The 26,546-nt window shown below is 34.2% G+C and overlaps 1 protein-coding gene across 1 annotated transcript; it reads left to right on the top strand.

Moving 5' to 3' along the window:
- The first annotated feature begins 18,017 nt into the window (after window positions 1-18,017).
- Window positions 18,018-23,799, top strand: LOC122608420 (wall-associated receptor kinase-like 8). The gene is made up of 3 exons (XM_043781526.1): window positions 18,018-18,999; window positions 22,162-22,332; window positions 22,715-23,799. The coding sequence occupies exons 1-3, from the start codon at window positions 18,048-18,050 to the stop codon at window positions 23,749-23,751; spliced, it is 2,160 nt and encodes a 719-aa protein (XP_043637461.1). The 5' UTR covers window positions 18,018-18,047; the 3' UTR covers window positions 23,752-23,799.
- Window positions 23,800-26,546: the final 2,747 nt, after the last annotated feature.

Raw genomic sequence — 26,546 nt, 5'->3', positions numbered from 1 at the left:
CCACAAACAGAGTGGAGGCCGAGCACCATTTACTGAAGGAAGAATTGAGGGGGAAATGCACATTTACTAGAATCCTCCAATGTGTTGATTCTGTCTTGATCAGTTAAGAAGCAGAAATAAGGGGCCAACTGGGGTATAGCTACGGGACCCGGAAGGGGAAACATAATTACAACTGTATGAAGGACCTGTTGGGAAAGGTTTCACTTAAAGCTTTGGACATCATGGCTGATGAAATTGTACGCTTAGACAAAGTCCTTAAAAGACAGGTTAACAAATGTGGGTGCAAGGTTCAGTCCAGTTGCGGGCTACCATGTGCCTGCAAGATTGCCGAGTACATGCAGCGCGGTTAGTAGGATTTATTACTTGTATTTTTTCATCAAAAGGACATAATTTCGTACGCTTATTTATATAAAAAAAATGCAGGGACTCGAATACAGCCTCATGTCATAGACCCGTTTTGGAAAAAGCTTGACTTAACACCGTGGACATGCGTAGAAGACGAAGACGAAGACGAAGAAGACGATGTCCATAAAGTTGTTGATGGTATTACGAATTTCTTGGATCAGCAACCCAAGGCTCAAAAGAAACATTGGTTGTCAAAAATTAAAGACATGTTTAAGCCTGGTAAGACACAAGTGAAAGATCCTCTTGTTCAAAAGACCACACGCGGAAGACCAGTCGGCTCGAAACAAAAGCCGCCAAAGGTATACATAATACATCTAAAAAAATATTTGTCTTATTCAATAAATACAGTATATATAACTACCCCAGTTAAGGAAACTGATTCTTACTAATGGTCTAGGTGCCGGATCTCAACACCAACCCACCTGGGCTACGAAAATCCAAGTCCAGTCGACCGAGGGAATACAAGGTGCCAGATTTGAACAAACCCCCACCTGCGCAGCCCGCCAGACACAGTACGTACGAGCCGTCCCAGTCCTGTCGTTATCCCGAGAACCGAAAATTGTTCGACGATCAATCCCACCCTGAATCAGAATGGGTCAAAGATAATCCTGACATTTTCGGAAACCTGCACCCATATCCAGGTCTTGATGATATATATACGTGGGGGGACCCGTCCCAATCCTACGGGGTCGGGGATACACCATATGTGACACAAAAATTATATGGATTCGGCGATACGTCCCAAGACCATTGGCTCAACTATGACCAACCATATTCCAACTTAGTAGATGACATCTTCGGGCCACAACCTACACAATCTAGAAATGCACCCATATATGAATCAAGGCAGGCGCAGGTTTCGGATCCGGAGTCAGAGGCAAAGTCATCGGCCAGTTGGGTTGGGTATGTTGCGGAACCGTATAACGCCAGTCTTTCCAAAAAAATTACGCTTGGGTACTAGGTGAGATACCATCGTACTTAAGGCCGTATGTTGTAGGCGCACAAAATGTTAAAGGAGACGGTAACTGTGGATTTCGAGCTACCGCTGTAGCTTTGGGGCTAGATGAGGAGATGGGTGCAGAGTGGGTTCGTACGCAGATGCTAGCGGAGTTTGAATCTGAACTCGAAGGGTACATGCAAATGTTTGGGCAAACAGAGGGCAACCGAATGTTGACGGCGCTGCGAACATCTTATTATGGACGAAGCCGGCCCATACATCATTGGATGAGTAAAGTGTGGTTCCATATCCTCCTGGCCAATAAGCTGGGTATAATAGTCAACTGCGTTAGCCTACGTGACCCCCGAACAGTATTTCTAATGCATCACGGCTTAGATCAGCTGTTATTCAAACAACCGATAAGTATTGCTCTGATAAACAACGAAACCCATTTTGTTGCAGTGAAATTAGCAGGTGACTACCCAATGGCCTACAAGAATCCGGAATGAGAATTTCACGCAACCGATCCTGCACGTCGACTAGCAATAGCGTACGCAAATCAAGAAGATGCGTATCAAAATTGGTTGTACGCAAACATGCCAAGAGTACCACCAGGCCCTCCTATTGTAATAAATGATTAAATTCGTTCAATGTTTTAAATCTACTAAAATGTTATAATGACAAGGTATCAATCTTAACTAACTTTGGTTGAAACGGTTGAATTTGTTACTAAATATTCAGGCAAGACACCAGATTAAGAGAAAATTACGTCAAATAACTTAGGTGAAAATTACAACGTGTGCTAATCCAATGATTAAAATTGTGTATGATTAAAATTTTATATACCTAAAATTGTTTTGGACATATTTTGGAAACAAAATTGTTTTTCAAAATTATTATACCTAAAATGCTCACATTTTTGCAACGTTTTTCAAACCTTAGTTTCTAACATTAATACGAACCTAATAAAAACTATATTAAACAATAATTATAACTACAAATGTTTTCCTAAAGATTAATGAATTTCTAAAAATCATATCATTCCTAACTATAATAACATAAGTAATCTTTCCTAACTATACTACTATAACATTTCTATAACTAATACTTTCTATCATATATTTACTAACACTTGTTTTTTAACATTTTTTTAATATCAATAGTTAATAACTGATATTAATATTTTTTTCCCTAAAATAAAACTCCATGTATTTATTTACTATATTATCATTATGATTATTATTATTATATATTTACATATAATACTAGTTATCATACATGAATATTTGTTAACATATATTAAAATTTTTGTACAACAAAAATATTATTTAAAATATATTAAAATACTTACATATAATACTAGTTACCATACTAGTTACCATAGCATATATGAATATTTGTTAACATATATTAAAATATTTGTTAACATTTATTAAAATACTTACATATAATACTAGTTACCATAGCATATATGAATATTTGTTAACATATATTAAAATATTTGTTAAAATATATTAAAATACTTGCATATAATAATAATTATCATACTAATTACCATAGCATATATGAATATTTGTTAACATATATTAAAATACTTACATATAATACTAGTTACCATACTAGTTACCGTAGCATGAGTACAACAAAAATATTTGTTAACATATATTAAAATAAAAACAATTAAAATAAAAACAATTATTTAAAAGTTTCTGACACACACTAAACAATTAAATCGAGAAACGCCAGTGGGGGGACCCACTATTAGCGGCTTAGCGGCGACGTCGCCGCTAATAGTGGGGTCCACACCCACGAGATTCGGGAATGGTTACAGGCATCACGTGATGGGTTGCAGACGTTGACTGACAGGGGGCCCACTATTTGCGACGACGTCGCCGCTAATAGTGGGTGGTCGGGTTACACTATTTCCTCTGGTCGGGTTACGCGCTTCGTATTCAAGTTACTTGACATAAATGCAGTCAATACTCCATTCGTATGGAAATAGAGGAAACAACATTCCTTTGACGGCTTGACATTAATCCAATCACCAATATTTCATGAGGAAAACTACATCAGAAGATTTTGTTAGGCTTCACCACTTCATACTACATAAAGATATAAATATATTAAATAAATTTTCTTGTCGGGGCCAAATGGGACCATCGGGATTTGTGGGATTTTCACGGTCTCGGTACCGATTAATACCAATTCTGAAAACTATTAAAAGTTGGTACCGGTCTCGATCCCAAGAGCACTTTACTCCGTAGCAGTGCTAGATCTACTGGATTTCGGTTCTAGATCTGAAATTGAAATGAAAAAGAAACCGGGTTTAATCAAATATATGTATAGATCTGAAAAGGTGTATATGTATGTATAGGTCCGTATATGTATATATCTGGAAAGGTGGGTTAAGTATCTGAGTGTGTATGTAACTTGTATTCAACTACTATCGTATGAAAGAAACTTTAGTTGGGTTCATTGTATGTAAACAATGTGGTTTGTAACGTGACGGGTCACCTGGCTTGTGACTCGCATGCATAATCTTTCATCCGGTGACTTACACAAATCATTCGGTTTACATGGTTGTTTACATACAATGAACTGGATTAAATTTCTTCCATACGATAGTAGTTAAATACAAGTTACATACACACATAGATATTTAATCCCTTAAAATGATATTTAGATGCAATTTTGTCATTCTATAAAATTTTAACAACCTTATAACTATTGGAATATACATTCACCAATATTTTATCATACATTTTTTTTATTATACTTTTACTCCAGTAGGAAAAGGGAAGTGATATCCATATAACAAGTTTTAATCATTTATAACAAAAGTACAAAATTTGTTGCGCAGTATAAAATTATATCATGTAGAAATTGTTGTAGATGGTTAAACTTTATTATAATAAAATCACTTCTCTTAAAAAAAAAACTCTAATTTCCCCTCTTTTGAAAGAAGTTACGAAAAAATTGTTTGGAAATTACATGACTCGCTTTTATGAAGACCCTGTGTTGAAAGAGTTACCGGAAATTACTCAAATTTCCTTGATGAAGTAATATATACCCTATACCTTATATTAATAATATACACTCTAAGCTATTCTTTTTCTAAAACTTTTCACTCCCATCATTACATCAGTTACAATTACATCAATTAACACCACTCGACATCGCCACCACAACCAATATTCGCTGCCATCACCACCCGTCACCAACACTGCCAGACCCCACCGTCGTGGCTACCACCGCCGCATACACAGGTCCCATGCAAGTATTTGTTTAGTATTAGGCTTGGGTAAGAGTTATTGGCGTTCCTTCCATGTCATCATCTCATCAAAGACTTTCACACATTTTTTTATTATAAATTTACCACAAGTATGTATGATTGCTTTGTAGAGTCGTCTATAAAACTTATACGTTGTGATACATCTATAAAAAGTAGTGGTACAAATATCACCACCCTTTTAAATACATTTCATGCGTGTAGTTTATTGGGATTTCTTCTATGTCATTTAATCTTTATATCATCAAATACTCTTTAAAAAACATCTCATGCCTATATAAAGAACTCCTTAAAGCTTCTTCACCATATTATCTAATATTTTATTATTTTTAATTAAACACTAAATTAAATACACACTTTGTTAATACTCCAATGCTCCATCATCCAATTTAAAATTTCATAGTTTGATTTTTAAAGTATTTTTTTTTTAACTTTAATCTTATATAACCCATATAAATATATTTGCAGTCAAAGTTGAAAGAAAAAAAAATTTTAAAAAATCGAACTATGATAATTAAAAAGGGATGAATGAGTAATAAAAAACATAAAACATGTCATAAATGAATAATAATAAAATATAAAACATACAAAAATTTAAATATTAATTAAATTCGTTTAAATGTTATATTAAAAATTTTCATGACTTGTAAACTTAAATATAAAAATACTTTAAGGATCTGAAAATTAACTTAATATATATATATATATATATATATATATCACTTTTAGTAGTCTTCTTCAAAATTCCTCCGATGAAAATACAAAAATGTAACAACCCGATACAATAGAATATTGAAATGCCATATATACACAATATGACGTTAGGCATAAGAAATGACCCAAAAACCTGACACCTAGCCCAGGCCCGCCTGAACCAGACCAAAACGACCCATCAAAGAGCTTAACATATAGTTTTAGTTCTGATTTATGTGCATTGCCGGGTCAGGTCGGGCCAAGTTTTGACACATGCAGCAAAACGATGAGCAAATGTCCCTAAAACCCGAGATCTGTCCCAAGCCCGTTCAAACCCGAACCGAATCAACCCACCCGAGAGCTTACTAGGTCGGGCTTCAGTTTTGATTTTCGTGCATCGCCGGGTTTTAGGAATTATGATGCACACTTACACTAATGAGATTAGGGTTGTTTCAAGTGTTAGAGTTTTAGATTTTAGGGTGGTCAGACACTTTTTGGTCAAGATTATCTCTATGGAAAGCAAAGCATTTATCTTTTGCAAGGCCCTTCTGGCACTCCATGCACTTAGAGAGCTCCTCAAATATCTTTCTTCAATGGTAGACTCCACTCCATTCGCTTGTACTGCGCTCTACTGGCTCTAAGACCCAACATTATAGGAGTAACCTACACTCGCTCGCTCCCTTTCATCTGATAGAGAGTTTGAATTCAGTGATTTAGGAGCATAAATGTATTATCGGGAGAGGGCAAAAGCAAGCCTATATTCTGGATTGGATACTGCACGAATTGGTCAACCAGAATATGGAATAGGAAACTCTCTCCTTTCATAGCTCTCGGGCCTATTCTATTCATTACAGGTCTATTCATTACAAGAGAAAGTCACTATCCTCAGTTGCCTTGTCTCTGTATTTATCCCCCCCCCCTTTTCAGCCCTAGATTGGGTAAGATTCTTTCGATTCTTCAATGAAAACCTTCATGAAAGCTGCAACAGGATAAAGGATATCCTCTCTTATCGTTCTGTCTGCTTGATGCCTTTTATTGAATCGATTGGTGCCATTTCTTCTCTTGGAGGCAGCGCAAAAGATTCATCTTGTCCTTGGCTTGTGAAGGGAATGAGGTAGGGTAGCCAAAGCCCCCAACAAAGGGATCGGGAAATCCTTCCCAAGTAATGCATAAGCAAGATCAGGACTAGAGGGGTGTGAAGAGTAGGGGGATCTCTTATGCAAAGATAGGTACATGCTACCAAAGAAGGGAAGTGGCAAGGGATTTCAAAGAAGAAGAATTAAGAGAAAGTTAGTACACAGAGTCTTCCCCTGCTTAGTTGATCTAATGATAAAGAAGTAGGCTAAGTAAAATAGAAAGTGTGTGTAAACAATAAGTAATGATTTGCTTTGTGAGGGCTCAGTTTCTAAGACGAAGGCTAAGAATTCTCTACTAGAGGGATTGAAAAGATCGAGGGTAATTTCTGAGTCTTGATGGACCTTTCTTATTATAGGACAAAGGAATAGCTAAGGACTTTTTCCCTCATTCTCATCAAATTGGGGTAGCTCAGGAACTATAGAATCTATCAGGAGTTGAATAAACTCTTTTATGCTAGTGGAATTGGGAAGCATGAGAAGTCCGTACTCCACATTCTAGCTTTATCCTTGGTTTTCAAAGTAAGGAAACTTCAAATACTGACAGAAGAGAAAGGTAAGATAATTCTTTATGGCCTTAACAGAAAGCGGGGGAGCCCCAGGTCTACATACAGGTCTTGGATCAATAGAATCCTCCAATTGCTAGGGAAAGAATATCGGGATTAGTCCCCTTGCCATTGCTACTGTCTTTGAAAGTCTATCTATCCTCTCCTTATCATGCTTAGTTATCCTGCATTGCTCCTTCTTCTGATCTTGCTTTCTTGCCTTATAGAACTGACCTTTGTCCCCTCCTTCCGGTTTTTAACTCACTTAAAGTCCATTCCTTGCTCTTGCCTAGTTCTAGGCTTAGACGAAAGAGCTCATTCATAGATTCCATCTTTCCTAGCATTTCATGTCTTTCTTCCTTCAACTCTAATTCATGCCATGAATTGTTAAAGTCCTTCTGTAATAGCTATTGGCTCTTTTCTCACCTCCCTTAGAGCCTATTGAAGAAAAATCTGAGGCTCACTCGCTACCCTAAGCCCTACAGTTCCTTCGCATACCGCCTAAGATGAATCTATTGCCTCCCCTCCCTCTACGAGTAGATATTTAGTATTGAGTAGTGTCAAACCCAATCCCAAGCAATAGTCAAGAAGAAAAACTCAGGACTAGGAAAGAAAGTCAGAGACAGGGAAAGCTAGGGTGATAGCCCTATAGATGAGTAATAGGATAGGGAGCACTCCGCTACACTCATTAGGACAGCAACCTCCTAACTACTATGAGTTAAGCAACTAATGGACAGACCAGACCGCATAAGACTACTGGAATAGAAAAAGAGAAGGGATTCACGGGCAGTGAAGGCAACCAAGGGAGAGGAATCATTCCATTCAATTCCGAAGCCTAGCGTCTCCTGTAAGACTCTATCACCTTAATTCTTTTGTTGAGGTTCTAGCACTTCCTCCTCCAGCCCTCTATTTGCATAGCGAAGAAAGGCAATCTTGCTCGAATGCGTGACTTGTGTCTCTTTTTTCATTTATAAAAAGTAACATGAATCTACGCTCCTCGGCCTATAGTAAGTGAATGAGAGGGTATGGGGTTCCGGGTCTTTTTCCAGCCAAAATTGACTAATAGGCAATCCCCTTTTTCCGTGATAATGTGAAAGGACTCAATTCCGTCTTTCTTCCCCAGCGAAATGTAGTAGGAACAGCCTTCCCGCAGTCGCATTAAGGAGATTTTTTCTTGAAAATCTTTACTCCTTCACCCGTAGCAAGTACTTTATTTCTATTTAGTTGTTTTCTTACTATATCCGGCTATTGAACCTGGTTTCCCTCTGCATATGGTAATAGAGAGTTAGACAGCTTAGAGAGCTCCTTAAAGGGCTAGTTTTCACTCTGTTTTGGGGACCCCCAAGACTGTCTTTCCCTATGTTTCCTAGTCTATATAGGTCCAATCTCATCTGCTAGCGCTCAAAAGATAAAAAGAGAAAGATCTATGAGTTCAAGTAAGAAAGTGAAAGTTCAGTCCTCGTACTATTTTTCTCAGTAAATACCATTCTCTTAGTTAGGTAGTAAGTAGATAGACGGATTAGTACTTTTACCCAGCGGTAGCCTTCTTTGTCGCCAAAGAAGAATGAAAATTGATAAAGTTTTCTTGGGGTTTTTCACTTCAATAGCAGAAGCAAAGAAGTCAAATCAATGCAGCTTTCGTGCCCAGCCTAAAGATCCCATCCTCTTGCAGTTGGAGCTCTTGATGGCACATTCAAGTGAGTTTATGAATGAATGAAATCAGTTGAAGGAGCGGCCAAGGACGAAAGCTTTGATTGCGTTCTGCTATGTTTGGCTTTTTTCCTTGCCTAAAACAACTATCTTCTCTTCGCGAATGGTTAAGAATCCTCTTTGTATGCGCGTTAACTCTTGTTTATTCTTCTAGTTTTTGCTTCTTATGCTTTATCAACTGGGTGATACTCCATTTCTTCTTAGGTTGTCTGTAAGTGTAGTTCGTGGTTCATGGGTGAGGTTACCTAGATAGGTGGGCAGTTCCTATCGGTGGAGCTAAGACACCTTTGAGAGATATAGCTATAGCTCTTGATGGCACGGGCAAGATAGTTCATGAATGAATGGCAAGTTTTCTATTTACTAGAATATCTTTCCTGCGAAGGAAGTTTCTTTTTAGAATTTATTGCTACCGGTGGTGAAGAAATTGAATCAACAGCATCGAATGCAAGCTCTGATAAAGTTTTATTCTTATTTATGGACTACAACGACCTAAAGTAGCTAAATAAGTAGTTAAAGTAAGCTCCTGGCTAAAATGAGTCTTGGTTCAACCCACCGGCAAGAATTTTTTGACTTGATTAAAAGTTTTATTGTAGATTGGCTATTTCAGGGTTCCATGCCCATGGATTGCCTTATTATAGCTTTTTTGATTCGTCGGGTATGTCGGCTAAGAGAATCGCTTCTCGCCTTGCTTGCAAGAGTATAAGCAAGCCATAGCATTTTGATCCTATATGAAATAAAACTCTTTCAATTCATGAGAGAAAGTGCTTTAGTTGCTATTTCCCTGTTCTAGTGCAAGACGCAAGGAGAAGCACGAGCGGAGCGGTTTGGCAAAACGTGCAATGCCCCGTAGGGAGATCTAGCTTATTGGTCTAGTGCTTCCGGGTGCTTACCAGTTCTGAATGACTTCACTTAGCTTGCCATGTTCTTACAAGAAAGAATCTCTTCTTCGAATCGAATCTACGCATATCGAATTCAGTAAAGACTTGAATAGATGCCTTCCTTCAAATATAGTTCATCCCGTTGATGGTATTTACTACACTAAGGCTAGATCCGGACTAATCCTAGCCTATTCTTATGAAAGAAGGTGAGCATGAAGCAACGACTAGATCCTTACAGTAGACAGCTTAGCTGTGATGAAGTCAGGTGAGAAGCGTTATGCAATAGAGAAGTCAGCTAGTGCACTTAGACAGGTAGTTGATTTCATTAGGGACTTGAATTGCAGGAAGGTCAGCAGGTCAGGTAGTCCTTTGCAAGGCCCAAGCCCAATTAATCATAATTCTATATGTTAATATATATGTGTAATTTTCGGAGATTCCCTGAATATCTGAATTTGTGTTATTAATAACTTTGCAAGGCCCAAGCCCAATTAAGCATAATTCTATATGTTAATATATATGTGTAATTTTCAGAGATTCCCTGAATATCCGAATTTGTTGAAAACTTCATTCGATATCCGAATCCAAAATCCGGATATCCGATTTTTCAATATCCGATAATACGAATATCCAAAATTTCGGATAATTTCGGACCAGTTTTTCAGATTTTTCGGATTACGGCTTCCATTTGGATTTTTTTATCAGCCCTATATATATGTGTTTGTATTATAGTTACTTACAAATGCCTGCCTCGAAAACACAAATAAGAATATTAGTTAAACAAATGATTAGCATAAAATGGTCGGGACTAGTAGCGGAAGCGCGACCCTACATGTACCAACGAACGATCCCAAGAACATATGGCCAACTTGGTACCAAATAATGTCACCACACGAACAATCCTCATACACTAAGTGTATGGAAATATATATAATTATATATTTAATAAGTAAATAAAAGTAAAAAAAATCTAGAAAAAATGTGAGAACTCTAGAGTAATTAGGAGATGTTTTTAGGCCTAAAAAGAGTTTTAAGGGTGTCAAGTGTACCTCAACCTCCTCTTTTAGTTATCTATACTACTTTATAAAAATTACTCGTATCACACTTTCTCTCCTAACATTTTTCAATACTTTCTCTCATAAAAATGTCCTCATGGGAAATGACCATTCTACGTTCTACCCTTAATGAACTAACTAATTCTCTCTTTGTAATTTATTACTCTACTTAAAATACATATAATACCCTTAATAAAGTAATTTACAACATAGATCTATCAACTCCTTAAACAACTACATTACCCTTTAACAATCATATTTTATTATAAATTAAGTAAAATACTTCTAATTCCATTTATCATATATTAAAAACAATATATTAATCCAACAACTACAAATCCATAATCAGAAAAGAAAAAAAAACTACCGATTACACTCAAAATATTTTAGGCACAGAGATGTGCATATATACATATTAGGTTTTTCTATTTTTTCTTCTTTTTTTTCCCTTATCGAAGATGAAAAGGAATGAGTACAAATTAGAAGAATGAGAGAATTATATAATAATACAAGGTTTATATAGTGATAATAAAAGTTATCATGATTGGTCCTTTAAAGTTGGGAAATGACCATACTACCCTCACATGGAAGGTACGTGAGCGAGTTGATAGGTGGGAGATGACGGTCGTCAAAAGAAAGGACTAGGTTTGATTCTTTTTTCCGATAGATACGAATGAAACTTGACTTTTGGGTATAACAACAGAGACGATTTATGTCGTTAATTCTAAACTTTAGTTACTGTATATCGTACGGATATTAGGATTAAACATAATAAGTCATTAATCAATAATATTTTAATTAGCTTGTCAGAATGAAAAATATACTAGTACTAATTTTTCGAATAATTCAATTCAAATTAAGTTACTTCTTTTAGGTCACGATTCATCACCGACATTCAACCGAAGCGTGCGTCATCACCCTTAGGGCGCGTTTGGTTTACAGAATGTTTTTTGATGGAATGGAATCTATTGAAGGAATTGGAATCTGATGGAATGGAATTTGATGGAATGTTTTTCATTTTTTGAAGATTTAAGGGATAGACGGAATGAGATTCCTTCCCTCATCCCTATGGAATGGAGATTCCAACAAATGAGGGAATGTTGACATTCCAACAGAATGATATTCCTTCATCATTGAGCAACCAAACGCACTAAGGAATGAAATTCAATTCCAATTCCATCAAATTTCATCAGAATCTGCGAACCAAACGCGACCTTAGTTTTTCCATTATGTTCAATCTATACAAATTCACGTATTGCATGGGTACATTTCTAGTATACCTCACGTAGATATTTGATTTTTACCATCAAGTTCACTAATCTATATATAGATTCTATATCATATAAATTTATAACATTTTAAGTGAAGGTGACTAATTTAATTGCAAAGAGCACTATCTACTTACAATTTGAATGTAAGCGAGAAGAAATTATATGTCGAATTATTGATAAAGGTGATTAATTAATTTAGTAGGTATATAAATACGTCCGTGTAGACAAGAGATAAGAAAATAAATGGGACCATGTTTGTATGTGAAGAAATTCATTCAAATTGTTTCTAACTTGATTGATGGAAACATTTAACTTATGGATTTATAAGTTAAGGGTTAAGACTGAAATATAACTTAGAAACTTGATCCTTAATATTAATTCAAGAGTTAAAATTTGGCTAACATGAATAAAGGAAATCCCCTTCGTGATAATATGCATATTCAATTAATTAAATTGATCATTTTTCAAAAAAATATGCGAATAGGTGAAATCATGTGATTTTCATAAGCCTTTAGTAAGTCCCAAATTTACAAAGTGTTACAATTTTAAAAGATTTACAAAGTGTTACAATTTTAAAAGATAACATAACGAACAAAAAGACAACATGTGCATGGTGAATGAAAAACAAACTACAATTAAAACTATTAATTAAACATCATGGACATTCACATCTTTTGAATTGTAAGTATTAAAATGGATTCCCAAGACCAAAGGTATCATCATTGATTTCCACTCTTACTCATTTTTGATAATACCACATACAAACCTGGACCAATATGAGATCTCCGAAGTTGAGAATGTTAGCAAATCCCTTATGTCTGTTAAAAACAAAATTATCAATTTAATTTGTTATAATTCATAATGATTACTTTAAGAAAACAATAATACAATATTTTAGTTAATTGGAACATTATCTTTTATAATACTACATCATTTACGAAAGTGCGATAATCACTATTAAAAGTTATATGGAACACCACAAAAAAAAAATTCAGATATATCATGAGCAAGACGTTAGGGGTAAGGGTGTAATGCCAAATATTGGCAGATTGGCAAAGTTTTTTTTCTAATAAATGCCACGTGTACAAGTTAAAAACTAGCCAATTCTTATCAATTTGTTGCCAAAAAGTGTGGTTTAGTTTTTTTTTTTCCAATATGCCAAATTTTGTTGCCAAAAATATTCACTTTTACTAGAAAACAAAAAAAAAAGTTCACCAAAGATGCTCCCAACGTTCAATAGCATCAGCCAAAACTAGCCGATGTAATTTGTCAAAACTTGCCAAATAAACTTGTCAGAACTAGCCAACGCATGTGCTATACAATTGCCAATGAGCCGTAACTAGCCGATGTTTTTTTGCCGACTACACCCTTATCCCTTATAATTATATAAAACATCCGCCCTTCTCCTTCTTAACATTCCTACTTGATGCATGGATCTATGATACCTTAATTATTTATTAATTATATTTAATTATAATTTTCTTATTCGTTTAATGGAACTTCCTAACTAATATAATATCTTTTGTAACCATTAAGTAGCTTATTACATGCATAACAAGCGAGATGATTTGTATATTTTTTTGCATTAAGAAACTTTTAATATCAAAAATCTACTAACATCTAAAAAAAATTTACAACCTTTTGAAAAATATTATAATACCATATTAATTATCAAAGAAAAGTGTTAACAAATAATGTTTTCTAACCATATTACTAATATAACTATTAAAGAGATTTTTTTATGAACTTTAAGTTGTAACTTAATTTCTATTTTTATCAAGGGTACCAAAGATGTTATTTTAATCCATATATTTAAGCAATCATATCAAAAACCATATAATATAAAATTTTCTAAAAAAATATTTTTAATGTCGTTGAAATAATTCGTTATTAATGAAAAGAAAATGTAACTGAAAATTCTCAGAACAATATTATTATTTTTATGTTTTATTACAATTAAACACTAAACAAACTTTAAAAAAAAAAAACATAAAACTAAGATTCATTACCAAAAAATAATGAGTGAAGTTAAGGTATATTTGTCAATAAATAAATAAGTATATAGTAAATTTATCATTTTTTTTTGTCAAAACTTAAATATCATATTCAAATTCTTGACCTATTTTAAATTGAAATTTTATCAAATACTAAGTTAGACGTCATTGTAAATACAGTTATATAAATATATAAAACTTTGTATAGATGAAAATATAATATATACTATATAAATAAATGTTTTTTTATAAGCTATAGTATTTAAAAATAAAGAGTACAATTATTATAAAGATTTGGTTAATAAAATTATTGAGTGATATTCAATAGGCTATTATTAAACTAAAATAAATAAAATTTATTGAATTATTTGTATAAAATTTAAGTATAAAGACTAAAAATGTTATTGACTAATTTTTTTGTCAATGATGATGTCATAAAAAAAATCTAATGATGAAAAATTAAAGATAAAACTTAATCAATGGTTCACACTTTCTCAATTTAGAATTAAGGTTTTTGTTTTAATATATATTAAAGATTTATTTTATTATAACTTATAACTATTTTTTAATTCATCGAAACATTATATTACAAACTTTTCGTTGGCACCATGTTATCACGACACCACACCCGCTGTATAGTATATTATCGTTGTCACATCATATGAGTATCAATCTAAATTTAGACACACACATATGAGGTTAGAGAATATGTGGTTGTTAGATATCTAAGTTTGGGTATAAAACTCTTCATATCTAAATTTTTATAAAAACGTGGGGCCCAATTATTTATCCATTATATAATAAAGATTTAAAAGTTAGTATATGAAGTGTTTTATACCTGAGGTTAGGTATCTAACAACCACATATTCATTATATATATAAGAGATGGTTATATAAGGCTGTTAGGTATCTAAGCTTAGGTGTAAAATACTCACATATTACTTTTTTTAACCCATAAAATTCATGGAGACTCAAACATTTATCCATTAAACAAAAAATATTAAAAAAATTAATATGTGAGAAGTTCAATACCTAAACTTAAGTGTCGGATAAACTTATATTCATTTTTTCATATATTATACCCGTATGTGTCTGTGTGTTTACTCATTTGGAAGTTGTATTCTCTTTTTGTAACGACTTGGGAGTCTCCTAAATCTACACTACAAAAAGTATGTCATAAAAATATTGTTTTAAAATCAGTTCGAACCGACTGGTTGAATAATTTGTGTCCAATTGGTCGCAAATTAGCGGCACGATTTTGTGTGTAAACCGTCGGCCGAATTTCTTCGGGTTTGTCAGCTGAACCGGCCTTTGGTTTTTTGTTTTTAATTGTTTTTTGTGTTTATTTATATATTTAAATGGTATTTTGCAAGAAGTACAAGAAGCAAGGGGAACGACTCGTCAGTTATTATTACTGATCTGATAATTCCTTTTGTACAGAACGCGGCTCTGAATGTCACTGATCCAACTCCTCCTAAGGCCAACCAAGAGACCATTAATGCTTAAGGATCTTCTGAAAATCCCGAAAATCAACTCAGGAGATCATCGAGGTCACGTAGGGCCACTAACTTTGATGACTTCATAACTTATCTCGCTGAAGTTGAGGACATTGGAAAGCATATTGATCCTACTTCCTATCGAGAAGCCATTAATAGTGATCAGGCCACTCAGTGGAATGAAGCCATGATTGAAGAGCTTAATTCCTTGAAACATAATGACGTTTAGGAATTAGTTGAACTTCCTGAAGGATCCAAAACTGTCGGTTGCAAATGGGTCTTCAAAACCAAATTAGACCCGAAAGGAAACGTCGAACGCTATAAGGCCAGATTGGTTGCGAATGGCTATACTCAAAAGGCTGGAGTTGATTATCAAGAGACTTTTTCTCCTATGTCTCGTAAAGACTCTTTAAGGATTGTTATGGCACTAATAGCTCACTTTGATCTTGAGTTACATCAGATGGATGTCAAAACAGCTTTCATAAATGAAGACTTGCAAGAAGATGTATACATGTGGAAACTTGAAGGATTCAATCCCAAAGGTAAAGAGCACATGGTCTTTAAGTTAAAGAACTCCATATATGGGTTGAAGCAAGCATCACGACAGTGGTACCTTCAGTTTAATGAAGTCATAAAAGGAAAAGACTTCATAAAGAATCAAGTGATTCAATGCACCTATCTCAAGATCAGTGGGAGTAACTTTATAATCCTTGTTTTGTATGTAGACGATATTCTAGAAAGAACAACTTGGATATGTTGCATGAGTCGAAGCGAATGCTTTCACAAAAATTCGACATGAAAGATCTCGGTGATGCCTCTTATGTCATAGGTATTGAAATACATCGGGACATGCGTAATGGTGTTCTGGGTCTTTCTCAAAGGGCTTATAATGAGCGGATATTAAGACGATATAACATGCAATACTGCACCCCCACTGTAGCTCCGGTAGTAAAAGGAGACGTGTTTGGTTCTTTCCAAAGTCCAAGCACTAAGATTGAAAAGGAGCAAATGAGGATGATACCTTATTCATCAGTAGTTGGGAGCATTATGTACGCTCAGGTCTGTACTCGTCCAGATATCGCTTACATCGCTGGTATGCTTGGGCGTTATTTATCTAATCCCGGATTAGCACACTGGAAAGCGGCTAAAAAGGTTCTACAATATCTGCAAGGGATCAAAGACTACAAATTAACATATAGAAGAGGTGACAATATTCTAAAAGTAGTAGGTTACTCTGATTCCGAGTTTGACAAAAGCAAGGAAGATAAAAAGTCTATTTCTGGGTATATTTTTATGTTAGCTGGCGGACCTATATCTTGGCGGAGTCATAAACAGAAACTGACTGCAACATCCACCTTGATGGCTGAATACATTGTCGTGTATAATGCTACTTATCATGGGATGTTATTAGGAATCTGGTCAGTGGACTCAAAATTGTCAACTCTATTTCTAGACCATTGAAGCTTTACTGTGATAATTCAGCTGCCGTAACTTTCTCGAACAGTAACAGTTCAACTGGCGCTGGGCTGTATCTCGATACAAAGTATCTGTTTGTACACGAACGGGTTGAGGAAAATGTTCTTTGTACTGAGCACATAAATACAAATGATATGCTAGCGGATCCGATGACCAAAGGTCTTCCTCCTAATGTCTTCGTAGGACACGTGTCGAAGATGGGGCTTACTAAAGACTTAATGTAATAGCATATTGTACTTATTGGTCATTATTATTATTATTATTATTATTATTATAATTATTATTATTATTATTATTATAAAATTTTCCTCTATAAAATTTTTTCATATATTATACATGTATGTGTCTGTGTGTTTACTCATTTGGAAATTGAATTCTCTTTTTGTAACTACTTGGAGTCTCCTAAATCTATATTACAAAAAGTATGTCATAATTAAAAATATTGTTTTAAAATCGGTTCGAACCGACTGGTTAAATAATTTGTGTCCAATTGGTCGCAGATTAGCGGCACGATTTTGTGTGTAATCCGTCGGCCGTATTTTTTCGGGTTTTTCAGCTGAACCGACCTTTGGTTTTTTGTTTTGAATTGTTTTGTGTGTTTATCTGTATATTTAAATGGTATTTTGCCTTGTTCGTGGAGTTTAAAATTATACCTATTGTTTTTTTGTTTTTTTTGTTTTTTTTAACATTTATACCAATTGTTATTATAGCAATTTTGTACTTTTTTAAGTGATTTTAAGTGTATTAATTTATTTTAAAAAATATAACAATTTCTGTATATTTTTATGAGAATATAAGTTGACAAGTGAACTCAATCCGATCGGTTGCACCCTTTTTTAGAACCATAGCAATTCTCAGTAGTCAGAACCCATTTTCTAAAACATTGCATAAAGTTGTCCGTAAGAACGCGAATCTAATCTTCCTGTATATTCACAAAACAATAAGGGGTATTTTGGCTTCAAGGCAATTTCCTATTTTTCATGTAACCAAAAAATTTAAATATATGGTTCTCTTTCCTACCTTCTACACATGTAGCTTCCATAAGATCTTCAAGTACGTTCTAATTAAACTACTCGTACTATATATATATACGATTAGTGCACTTGGAACAAGCTAGAAATACATAGACAACATGAAAATTTTTGTTCTAACATGTGGAATACTTGTAATGCTATCCTTTACAGCCTCTGAAACCAATACCGGTACCAGTCCTACTTCCATCCCTGAAACATATAACCTCATTAACGCTACGGGAAACTTACCAATAGCAAAGCCGGGCTGCGATACCAGCTGCGGTGACTTGATTGTTCCCTACCCTTTCGGCATAGGCCTCAACTCAACTTGTTCGATAGGCGATGGGTTTGACATCTATTGCAACACTTCTTCCAAACCCTATAAAGCCTTTTTCAAAGAAGCTGGTCAAAACGTCTGGATCAAAAAGATATCCGATTCTACAATCCGGACATCCAATCTGGTTGCTAGCACTTGCTACTACCCAGGTGGTAAAATTAATAATTCATACAATATCTCCTATGATTTTTCTCATTCTCCCTACACTTTTTCACAACTAAACAAGTTCACAGTGGTTGGTTGCAATGATTATGCTTGGCTGACCTCAAAAACTCATCAAGGGTCTGAAGATCAGGTGTCTACCGGCTGTATGGTGTTTTGTCCTAATCTGAATTCGCAGGATACTTCAAGTGACGAGTGTTCGGGGAATGGTTGTTGTCGATCATCCATACCCCGGGACATTAGTTACTATACAACTAGGCTCGGGAAGTTGATGATGAATTCACCAGATGATGAGAAGAATAATAATTCTTCGGAACGTTGTACATATGCATTTGTGGGTGAGGAGGACAGATTATTATTGAAGTATAATAATGGTGCAGCGGGTTTATTAGATTCTAATTCCTTTGTTAAAAGAATTGAAGATAATGTCCCAGTAGTGCTCGACTGGGCCATTGGTAACCTGAGTTGCGCTGAAGCCAGAGCAACACCAGGTTACGCCTGCCGATCAAATAGCATATGTGTTGACTCAGTTAGGAAATCGGGTGGGTACCGCTGCCAATGTAATGAAGGCTATGAAGGAAACCCTTATCTGCATCCTGGCTGCCAAGGTACGTACGTACGTACGCACCATATATATCTAATTAAGTTATATGTGCATTAATTTTCAAGCCCCGAGGTTGAACCATCGGCTTTAATTACTTGTTTTAAAACTTTACCGTCCAGTTTTACGTACATTATTAATTTCCATTCACATATATATCTCTTCATCCTTTAATCTTGACGTACGTGTTTCTAAGGCCTCTGCCAATGGAGGACCTTTTCCTCACTGCCACATCAGCTTTTTTCTCTCCTAAATCACCTCTTCTTCATTCACTACCAACCTTACCTCTTCCTCACCTCTTCCTCACCCCTTTCTTAACTACCAACCAAGAAAAAAACAAAATAAAATAAAATAAAATTGCATTTGGCTCCACACTCACCACCTTTTTCTCGTCCTCCCCCTTCCACCCAACGAAGACCTCTCATCGACGAACGTCACGAACGAGTTGCTGCCAATGGAGTCCTTCGTCGACGAATTTGAGGAAGAGGCGTTGGCATGGGCCTAACCACATAAAGTAAATGGAATGAGAACATATATGGATTTCCCTTTCACCTTTGTCAATAAGTTAGTGTGAAAGTTTAGTACAAAAGTTAGTGTGAACTCTCAAGTGTTTACCCATTGAATAGTACCTAATGGTCTACCACTAGTCTTTGTAGTTTCAGTGCATATTAAAATGAAAAATAATACGACTCTTAAAAATCCTCTTAAAATTCTTTTTGAAACCTTCGAAATTTTACACGTGAATTACACTAATTGTTTTAATTAATCTCATTTTTTGATAGGATTATTAAAATTCTTAACAATTAAGGAAAAGATGAAAAAGCCTAAGAAACTGTCTGTGTATTAATGCAAAAGGAATTTTACAATGCAATTATGACTACTTGAATTCTATAAATTTCAGGTAAACTATATGATTTGACAAACACTAAGAGATTCATAAATCCATTAAATAACCATTTATAATATTACTATTGTAATAGCTTAAAAGGTAGAACTTGTATAACGAATTTACATACTTTAAAAATATCATTATTTAATATCATACGAGGTACCCACCCGTAAACCTACGCAATGCGGTGACGTAGTGGTAGTGGTGACTGTTGATGATGGTGCCAACCTCGGGTGGTGTAAGTAATTGATTTATAGGTATTTAATGTAAAGGGGGTCAATAATGTGGATATTTAGAAAAAATAAGAATTGATGGTATAAATTAATTCATTAAAGTTACTTTGATAGATTTGTATATCGTAAAAGTGTGATTTTCTACATGAGGGTGTAATCTTCATATAATAGTTTACAAGTATAGATAAAAATAAAGAACTTACAATTTTGGTACCTCAAGTTGGTAGTTTTTGTACTTTTAGTCTCTAACTCGAAAAATTGCAGCTTTCATATGACGTTAATTTTTGTGTTTTTTTCAGTTTTGGTACCATGTTCATACGACGTTAATTTTTGCCGTTAACCCCCTCACGTGACAAATACGTGAGGGGTATATTAGTCTTTTGACCCCCTTCTTTTTGAGAAAAATATACTTTTGATATCTTAAGTTGTCATTTTTTTCACTTTTGATACCTCAAGTAGACAACATGTTTTTATTACACTCTCCAATTTTCATCTGACATATTAGCATATATCAAACAACGCACACTCAAAAATCAACACACATTGTGATCATCCATATATCCATGTATACCTATATCTCTATACCATACCAAATATAATACATAAACATACGTAAATAAATTCAAATCTCTTATATGAATCATACACCACCAGAAAGGGTTACTGACTATCTCACTCCCCACCAGGCACCACGACCTCCACCTTAGCTAGAGACTCTGATCTAATCTCGTTTGTAGCAAATATATTCATCTGTAACAGATTCCGTTAAAATGGACAACTTGAGGTACCAAAAGTGAAAAAATTGACAACTTTAGGTATCAAAAGTGTCATTTTCTCAAAAAGAGGATGCCAAAAGACGAAAATACCCCTCACGTGTTTGTCACGTGAGGGCGTTAACGGCAAAAATTAACGCCGTATGAACGTGGTAGCAAAACTGGAAAAAAAACACAAAACTTTAGGTATGAAAGCTGCAATTTTTTGAGTTAGGGACTAAAAGTGTAACAGTTGCCAACTTGATGTACCAAAAATGTAATTTTCTCAAAAATATAATAAAACTAAAGGATGATAATTTGAAAAGTTTGTTAAAAGTGAACACAAATCAACCTTCACTAGGGATGTGCATGAGACCATCCTAGTGGCTTATCAGTACTTATCAGTACTCACCGTACTGTAAAAAAATCATTAAAAACAAATATCAGTCCAATCCCAACTTTACTTATTAAAAGTTAGCTTTTGGACTATTCTTGTAAAAAATACTCTTTTGGCACAAAAAATGTGACTTTTCAAAATTTTGACCAATTTTTGCAAAAGGTGTGATATCACGAAGACCAAAATTTGCAATTAGTTCAAAAATTAAACTAAGGGGATAACATATCTCTACTACCTAATAAAAATGGGATAACTTATATGATGTTAACATCATATAGTTATACGATGTTAAGTTTATTTCACAAACCTTAGATTGAGAGGCTATTTAACATGTGTTAAAGCTGGTGTGAATGTAGCACCATGATTAACATCATATAATATGTTTCCATAAAAAACACCCCTTGTTGAAAGTAATGTAATTTGGGATGAGAGATTTGTCTAAACCGGTCTTGTTATAACAAAATCGTATACGACACACAAAACACATCCTCACTTTCTTTTATCACTCTCTTCTCCATCTCCATTGCGATACATACAATACAGCATCGAAATCTCCATAAAATAAATATCAACATCGGGTTTCTATAAATCGTCAAGATGTACGAGTTTGTTCGTAGATTCATGCACTAGAAACATGCCTTCACATTTAATCGTCGTTTTTTAATTTTCCGTAACAACGTGCGGGTAGAATGCTAGTATATTTACGCCTCTAATTGGTGTCACCACAACACCCCATCATTTTTTAAAAAACTAAAAAAATTGTGTGACATTTAGTTATGATAACTTAGAAGAGAGGTTTGGTAAGAATTTTAACATATGAATGGACATATTTTTTATGATTATTAACCTTCATGGAAATTCTCTAACTTGTATGATTATTTCTTCTATTGGTTTATAGATATCAACGAATGCGACTATCCACAAATCTACCCTTGTAATGGTGACTGCATTAATACTCAAGGAAGTTACAATTGTACTTGTTCATCAGGATACGTTGGTAATGCAACTGTACCATTTGGTATTGATCCTCTTGAATTAAAAGGAACCACGGTGGGATTCGTTTTGTTAGGTAACTCTTTCATATGAACATATATATGTTTCTGGTCATTAGTTTCCCTGCTGATCAATCTTCAAACCTGATATTTAATACCATATCATACATGAAAATAAGATACATAACTAAATTTTACCTTAACCGGATGACTGCTACATATACTTTACGGTTTGTCATTTGTATGTGATCTAAATGTATTAACAAACACATTTTTCTCCTCTTATTAACAATAATTCAATATAATAGGGCTATAGTTATGCCACGCCATTATTTATATGGGTTTTTTTCTCAAAATTTTTTAGAGGTATGGCATTTATCAATACATACATATTAATATTCACCAGTTTATGAAGCCTATTATGGTTTTGAGTTTAATTATAAAGATGTATTTGTTCAGGTTTTTTCTTAGGCACTATAATGCTAGTTTTTGCAATTTGGATGAGCAAAGTAATACAAGAGAGGAAAGATAAGAAAAGTAGAGAGCAGTTCTTCAAAAGAAATGGTGGATTATTGTTGCAACAACATATATCAAATGGTGAAGATGCAATTGAGGGAACAAGAATGTTTTGTGCGAAAGAGTTGGAGAAAGCTACCGATCAATATAACAATAACAGAATAGTTGGACGAGGTGGGCAAGGAACAGTATACAAAGGCATGTTACCAAATGGAAAAATAGTAGCAGTAAAGAAGTCCGTGTCGGTGGATGAAACTCAAGTCGAGTCATTTATCAATGAGGTATTTTTACTTTCCCAAATTAGTCATAGGAATGTGGTAAAGCTATTGGGCTGTTGTTTGGAAACCGAAGTTCCAGTTCTCGTCTACGAATTTGTCTCAAATGGAGATCTCTTCCAATTTTTACACGATGAGAATTATGAGTTTCCTACGTTGTGGAGTATCAGGATAACAATTGCTACAGACGTTGCTGGAGCTCTTGCTTATATGCATTCTGCGACTTCCATTCCTATATACCATCGAGACATTAAGTCTTCCAACATACTTTTGGATGAGAAGTTTAGAGCAAAACTATCAGATTTTGGAATATCAAAGTCTGTCATGGGAGATCAAACTCACTTGAGTACCTTAGTCAAAGGGACATATGGGTACCTGGATCCTGAGTATTTTCAATCAAACCAATTCACAGAAAAAAGCGACGTTTATAGCTTTGGGATTGTTTTGGTTGAGCTTCTGACCGGAAAAAAGCCTATATATTCAATAGGCCCAGGGGAATCACGAAGCTTGGCATCATTGATTTTGTCAATGGATGAAGGGCTTATCTTAGAAAATATTGATAGTCGAGTGTCGGATGGTCCAAAAGTGCATCTCATAGCAGTTGCTAAGCTTGCAAAAAGATGCTTAAATCTAAATGGTAAGCTAAGGCCAACTATGAAAGAAGTTGCTATTGAGTTGGAAGGAATAAGATCATCAAGTCATTAAATCACATGAATAGATCTTTCAAGGTTTAGTCTTGTTTTATATTGTTTTCCTAGCATTAAAATAACAATGTAAAGGTGATCATTTTAGTGGTTTGAATTTGGTATAGATCTTTATAACCTCTATTAAGATATTTATCTTTCCATAATCTATATTCAATCAAATGACAAAAGATGTCGTGATTCCAATACTAAAATGGCTGGCATTGAAGCAAACATTAACTCACGGGTTATGTTCACTTGGACATTTCATCGAACAGTTCATCTACATTAGTAATAAGGAAATTAGAAGTTCACAATAATCTCACAAATACCTTCAATTAGAAAACCTTGAGAATAAGTGCGTAAATAACAAAACCTGAAAAAAAAAAAAACATAGGGTACGATGATAAATGGCTGGTGGCGGTAAGGTACAATTGTGGTGGTAGAACTGTTGTGGTGTAGGGATGTTATGATGGAGATTATGAGGGGTCACCCCATCTTATATAGTTATGAGGGCCTCTTAATAACTTTCGTCTAAATAGTGGAATTATTATAATCATTAAGCTTGTGGAAGCAGGGATTCGGTAGAGGTCGGAAGCAGTCTTTTTTTAACACTTTTAGACAGAGACAAGACTGTCTAAATCTTACTTCCTTATACCCTGCTTCGAATTGGGAACTGTTGTTTTTTGATTAAGCTTGTTATATTACCAGCATTTAGAAAGAGAAAGAATTTGAGATGATGATGATGATGAACACGATGTTGTACATTCAAGCTATTTCAACCCTGTGTGTTTCCATATCATCATATTAAAAAATAGTGATATATGAGATAAACTGGATGATTATTTGGTTATATAAAAATGAACTAAAGATCTAGTGTAACACATCTTATTTAATCCAAGGATTTAACCCGGTTTTATATAAGGTTTTAAGTTTGATCCTTATAGACCACAAATCTTAATGTTTTTCCTCCGAATATTTGTAATGGTTTATTGTAACATCTCGTTGTTTAAGATACATGCAAGATATTGTACTGTGAGATTTTCCTGATTTCGTATCCTAACTGAATGTTAAAAAAATATTCAGGAACTTGTGGGTATAGTGCTGACATGCTTTTTGAATAACTAAACGTTCATCTTATAAACTTGTACGTAGGGGCGGTACTAAGGGGGGGCAAGGGGGTCCAATGCCCCCCTCCAAATTTAAAATTTGTCATGTATTTTTAAATTTTTCATAAAATTTTAAAAATTTTCTATAGGTTTTTAACAGTTTGACCCCTTTTAGATTTATTTTTCATAAGTTTTCTAAGTTTGCCCCCTTTGAAATTTTTTCCTGGTACCGCATCTGCTTATACGCACAAGAATAAGGCGTAGAATGATCAAAACTTCGCTTATATCTTTAAGGCAAAAAATAAGATTTACGTTTGAGAAATCTCACTAAGGCTTGTGATGTTTTTTTCCATGTTTGTTTTAACTTTCAAGTTATTTCATGTAAAATAGTACAATGCAATGCTACATGGTATAATCGTGCATATTTGTATTTTTGAGATTAATCGTAAATTTAAAAGTGTATGGTAATGAATTTTTGAGGTAATAAGAAAAATTAAAAAATGTTAATACGACGTTAAACATGTTGTTGTGGACTTAGTGGCTGGTGTATGCAGCTTATTTATGCTATGGACTAAGGCCCATTACCATAAAAATAGATGAAATGATTTGGAAAAAAAATGGGCGGCAGGATTAAAACGTGGACATGAGCTATAAAAGTCAAGGAACTTGACCAATCTTCTAAGTGATATTTTTCTTTTAATTTGCTTTTGTTTGTATATATTACGAGCATAATACCCGCACGTTGCGGCGGAATTTTGTTTTAAGAATGAGATAGATTCAGAGGTAGTTTAGTCCAACTGTAGAGATGGGTATAGAAAAATGTATTAAGGCCTGTAAGGGGCATTTTAGACTTTTCAGGTTCTTAATGACTTAAAGCTAAAGATGGGTATAGAAAGATGTATTAAGGCCGGTGAGGGGCATTTTAGACTTTTCAGGTTCTTAATGACTTAAAGCTAGTTTGCTTTATAAGGGAGTATAGATAATACTAGGTCTTTTACCCGCACGATGTGCGGCTAATTAAAATATCATTAATGAACGGAATGTAAGAAAAATAATCTACGGCTAATTAAAATATCATTAATGAACAGAATGTAAGAAAAATAATCTAGATGTGGATATTGATAATTATTAAAAGTATTTTGTGTTAATCAATACAATCATGTCATTTGTTGGCCCTTGTATTTCATATTATGGTTAACAACAAATCCGGTCAACAAAAAGATTAAACAACATGTGCTAAATGTGGACTACTACATAGGTTATTAAAAAAAGATTATAACATATAGTACTGTATTCAATAATAATACATAGCAACAATGAAACTGGAGAATCTGTAACATGTCTATCTATTCATCAAATGTAATTATATGTACAAAACAAAAAACTAAACATGACAATAATTTATTCATATAACACCCACATAAATATAATAAATATAATACGTATAAGTAAAAAACCAAACTTTTATTTTAAAGGATTAATAGCTATTAGTAACTTTAACAAATATGCAAACTTGTTGGGACTACTTTTACGCACGGATTGTTATGACTCTAACAGTCTAATGTAATTACTTTTAAGCACAATCTAAATACTAACTTTTTCTTTTTATTAAAATCAATAATATGTAATCAAAGAATTAACTATAGTAGCCGTATTTTTTTTTCTAACAAAAAGTTATTATATATATTTTTAGAAAAAACCTCTAACT

The sequence above is a fragment of the Erigeron canadensis genome, chromosome 7, assembly GCF_010389155.1.
Source record: "Erigeron canadensis isolate Cc75 chromosome 7, C_canadensis_v1, whole genome shotgun sequence".
Taxonomy (NCBI): Eukaryota; Viridiplantae; Streptophyta; class Magnoliopsida; order Asterales; family Asteraceae; genus Erigeron; species Erigeron canadensis.
The sequence above is the reverse complement of the archived record's forward strand: the minus strand, read 5'-3'. Positions and strand labels throughout refer to the sequence as shown.

Excerpts from the sequence above, each read along its gene's own strand:
- LOC122608420 (XM_043781526.1), top strand. The coding sequence starts at position 18,048 with ATGCTATCCTTTACAGCCTCTGAAACCAATACCGGTACCAGTCCTACT. Across the intron at positions 19,000-22,161 it reads TCTGCATCCTGGCTGCCAAG|ATATCAACGAATGCGACTAT; the intron begins GTACGTACGTAC and ends ATTGGTTTATAG. Across the intron at positions 22,333-22,714 it reads GGTGGGATTCGTTTTGTTAG|GTTTTTTCTTAGGCACTATA; the intron begins GTAACTCTTTCA and ends GTATTTGTTCAG.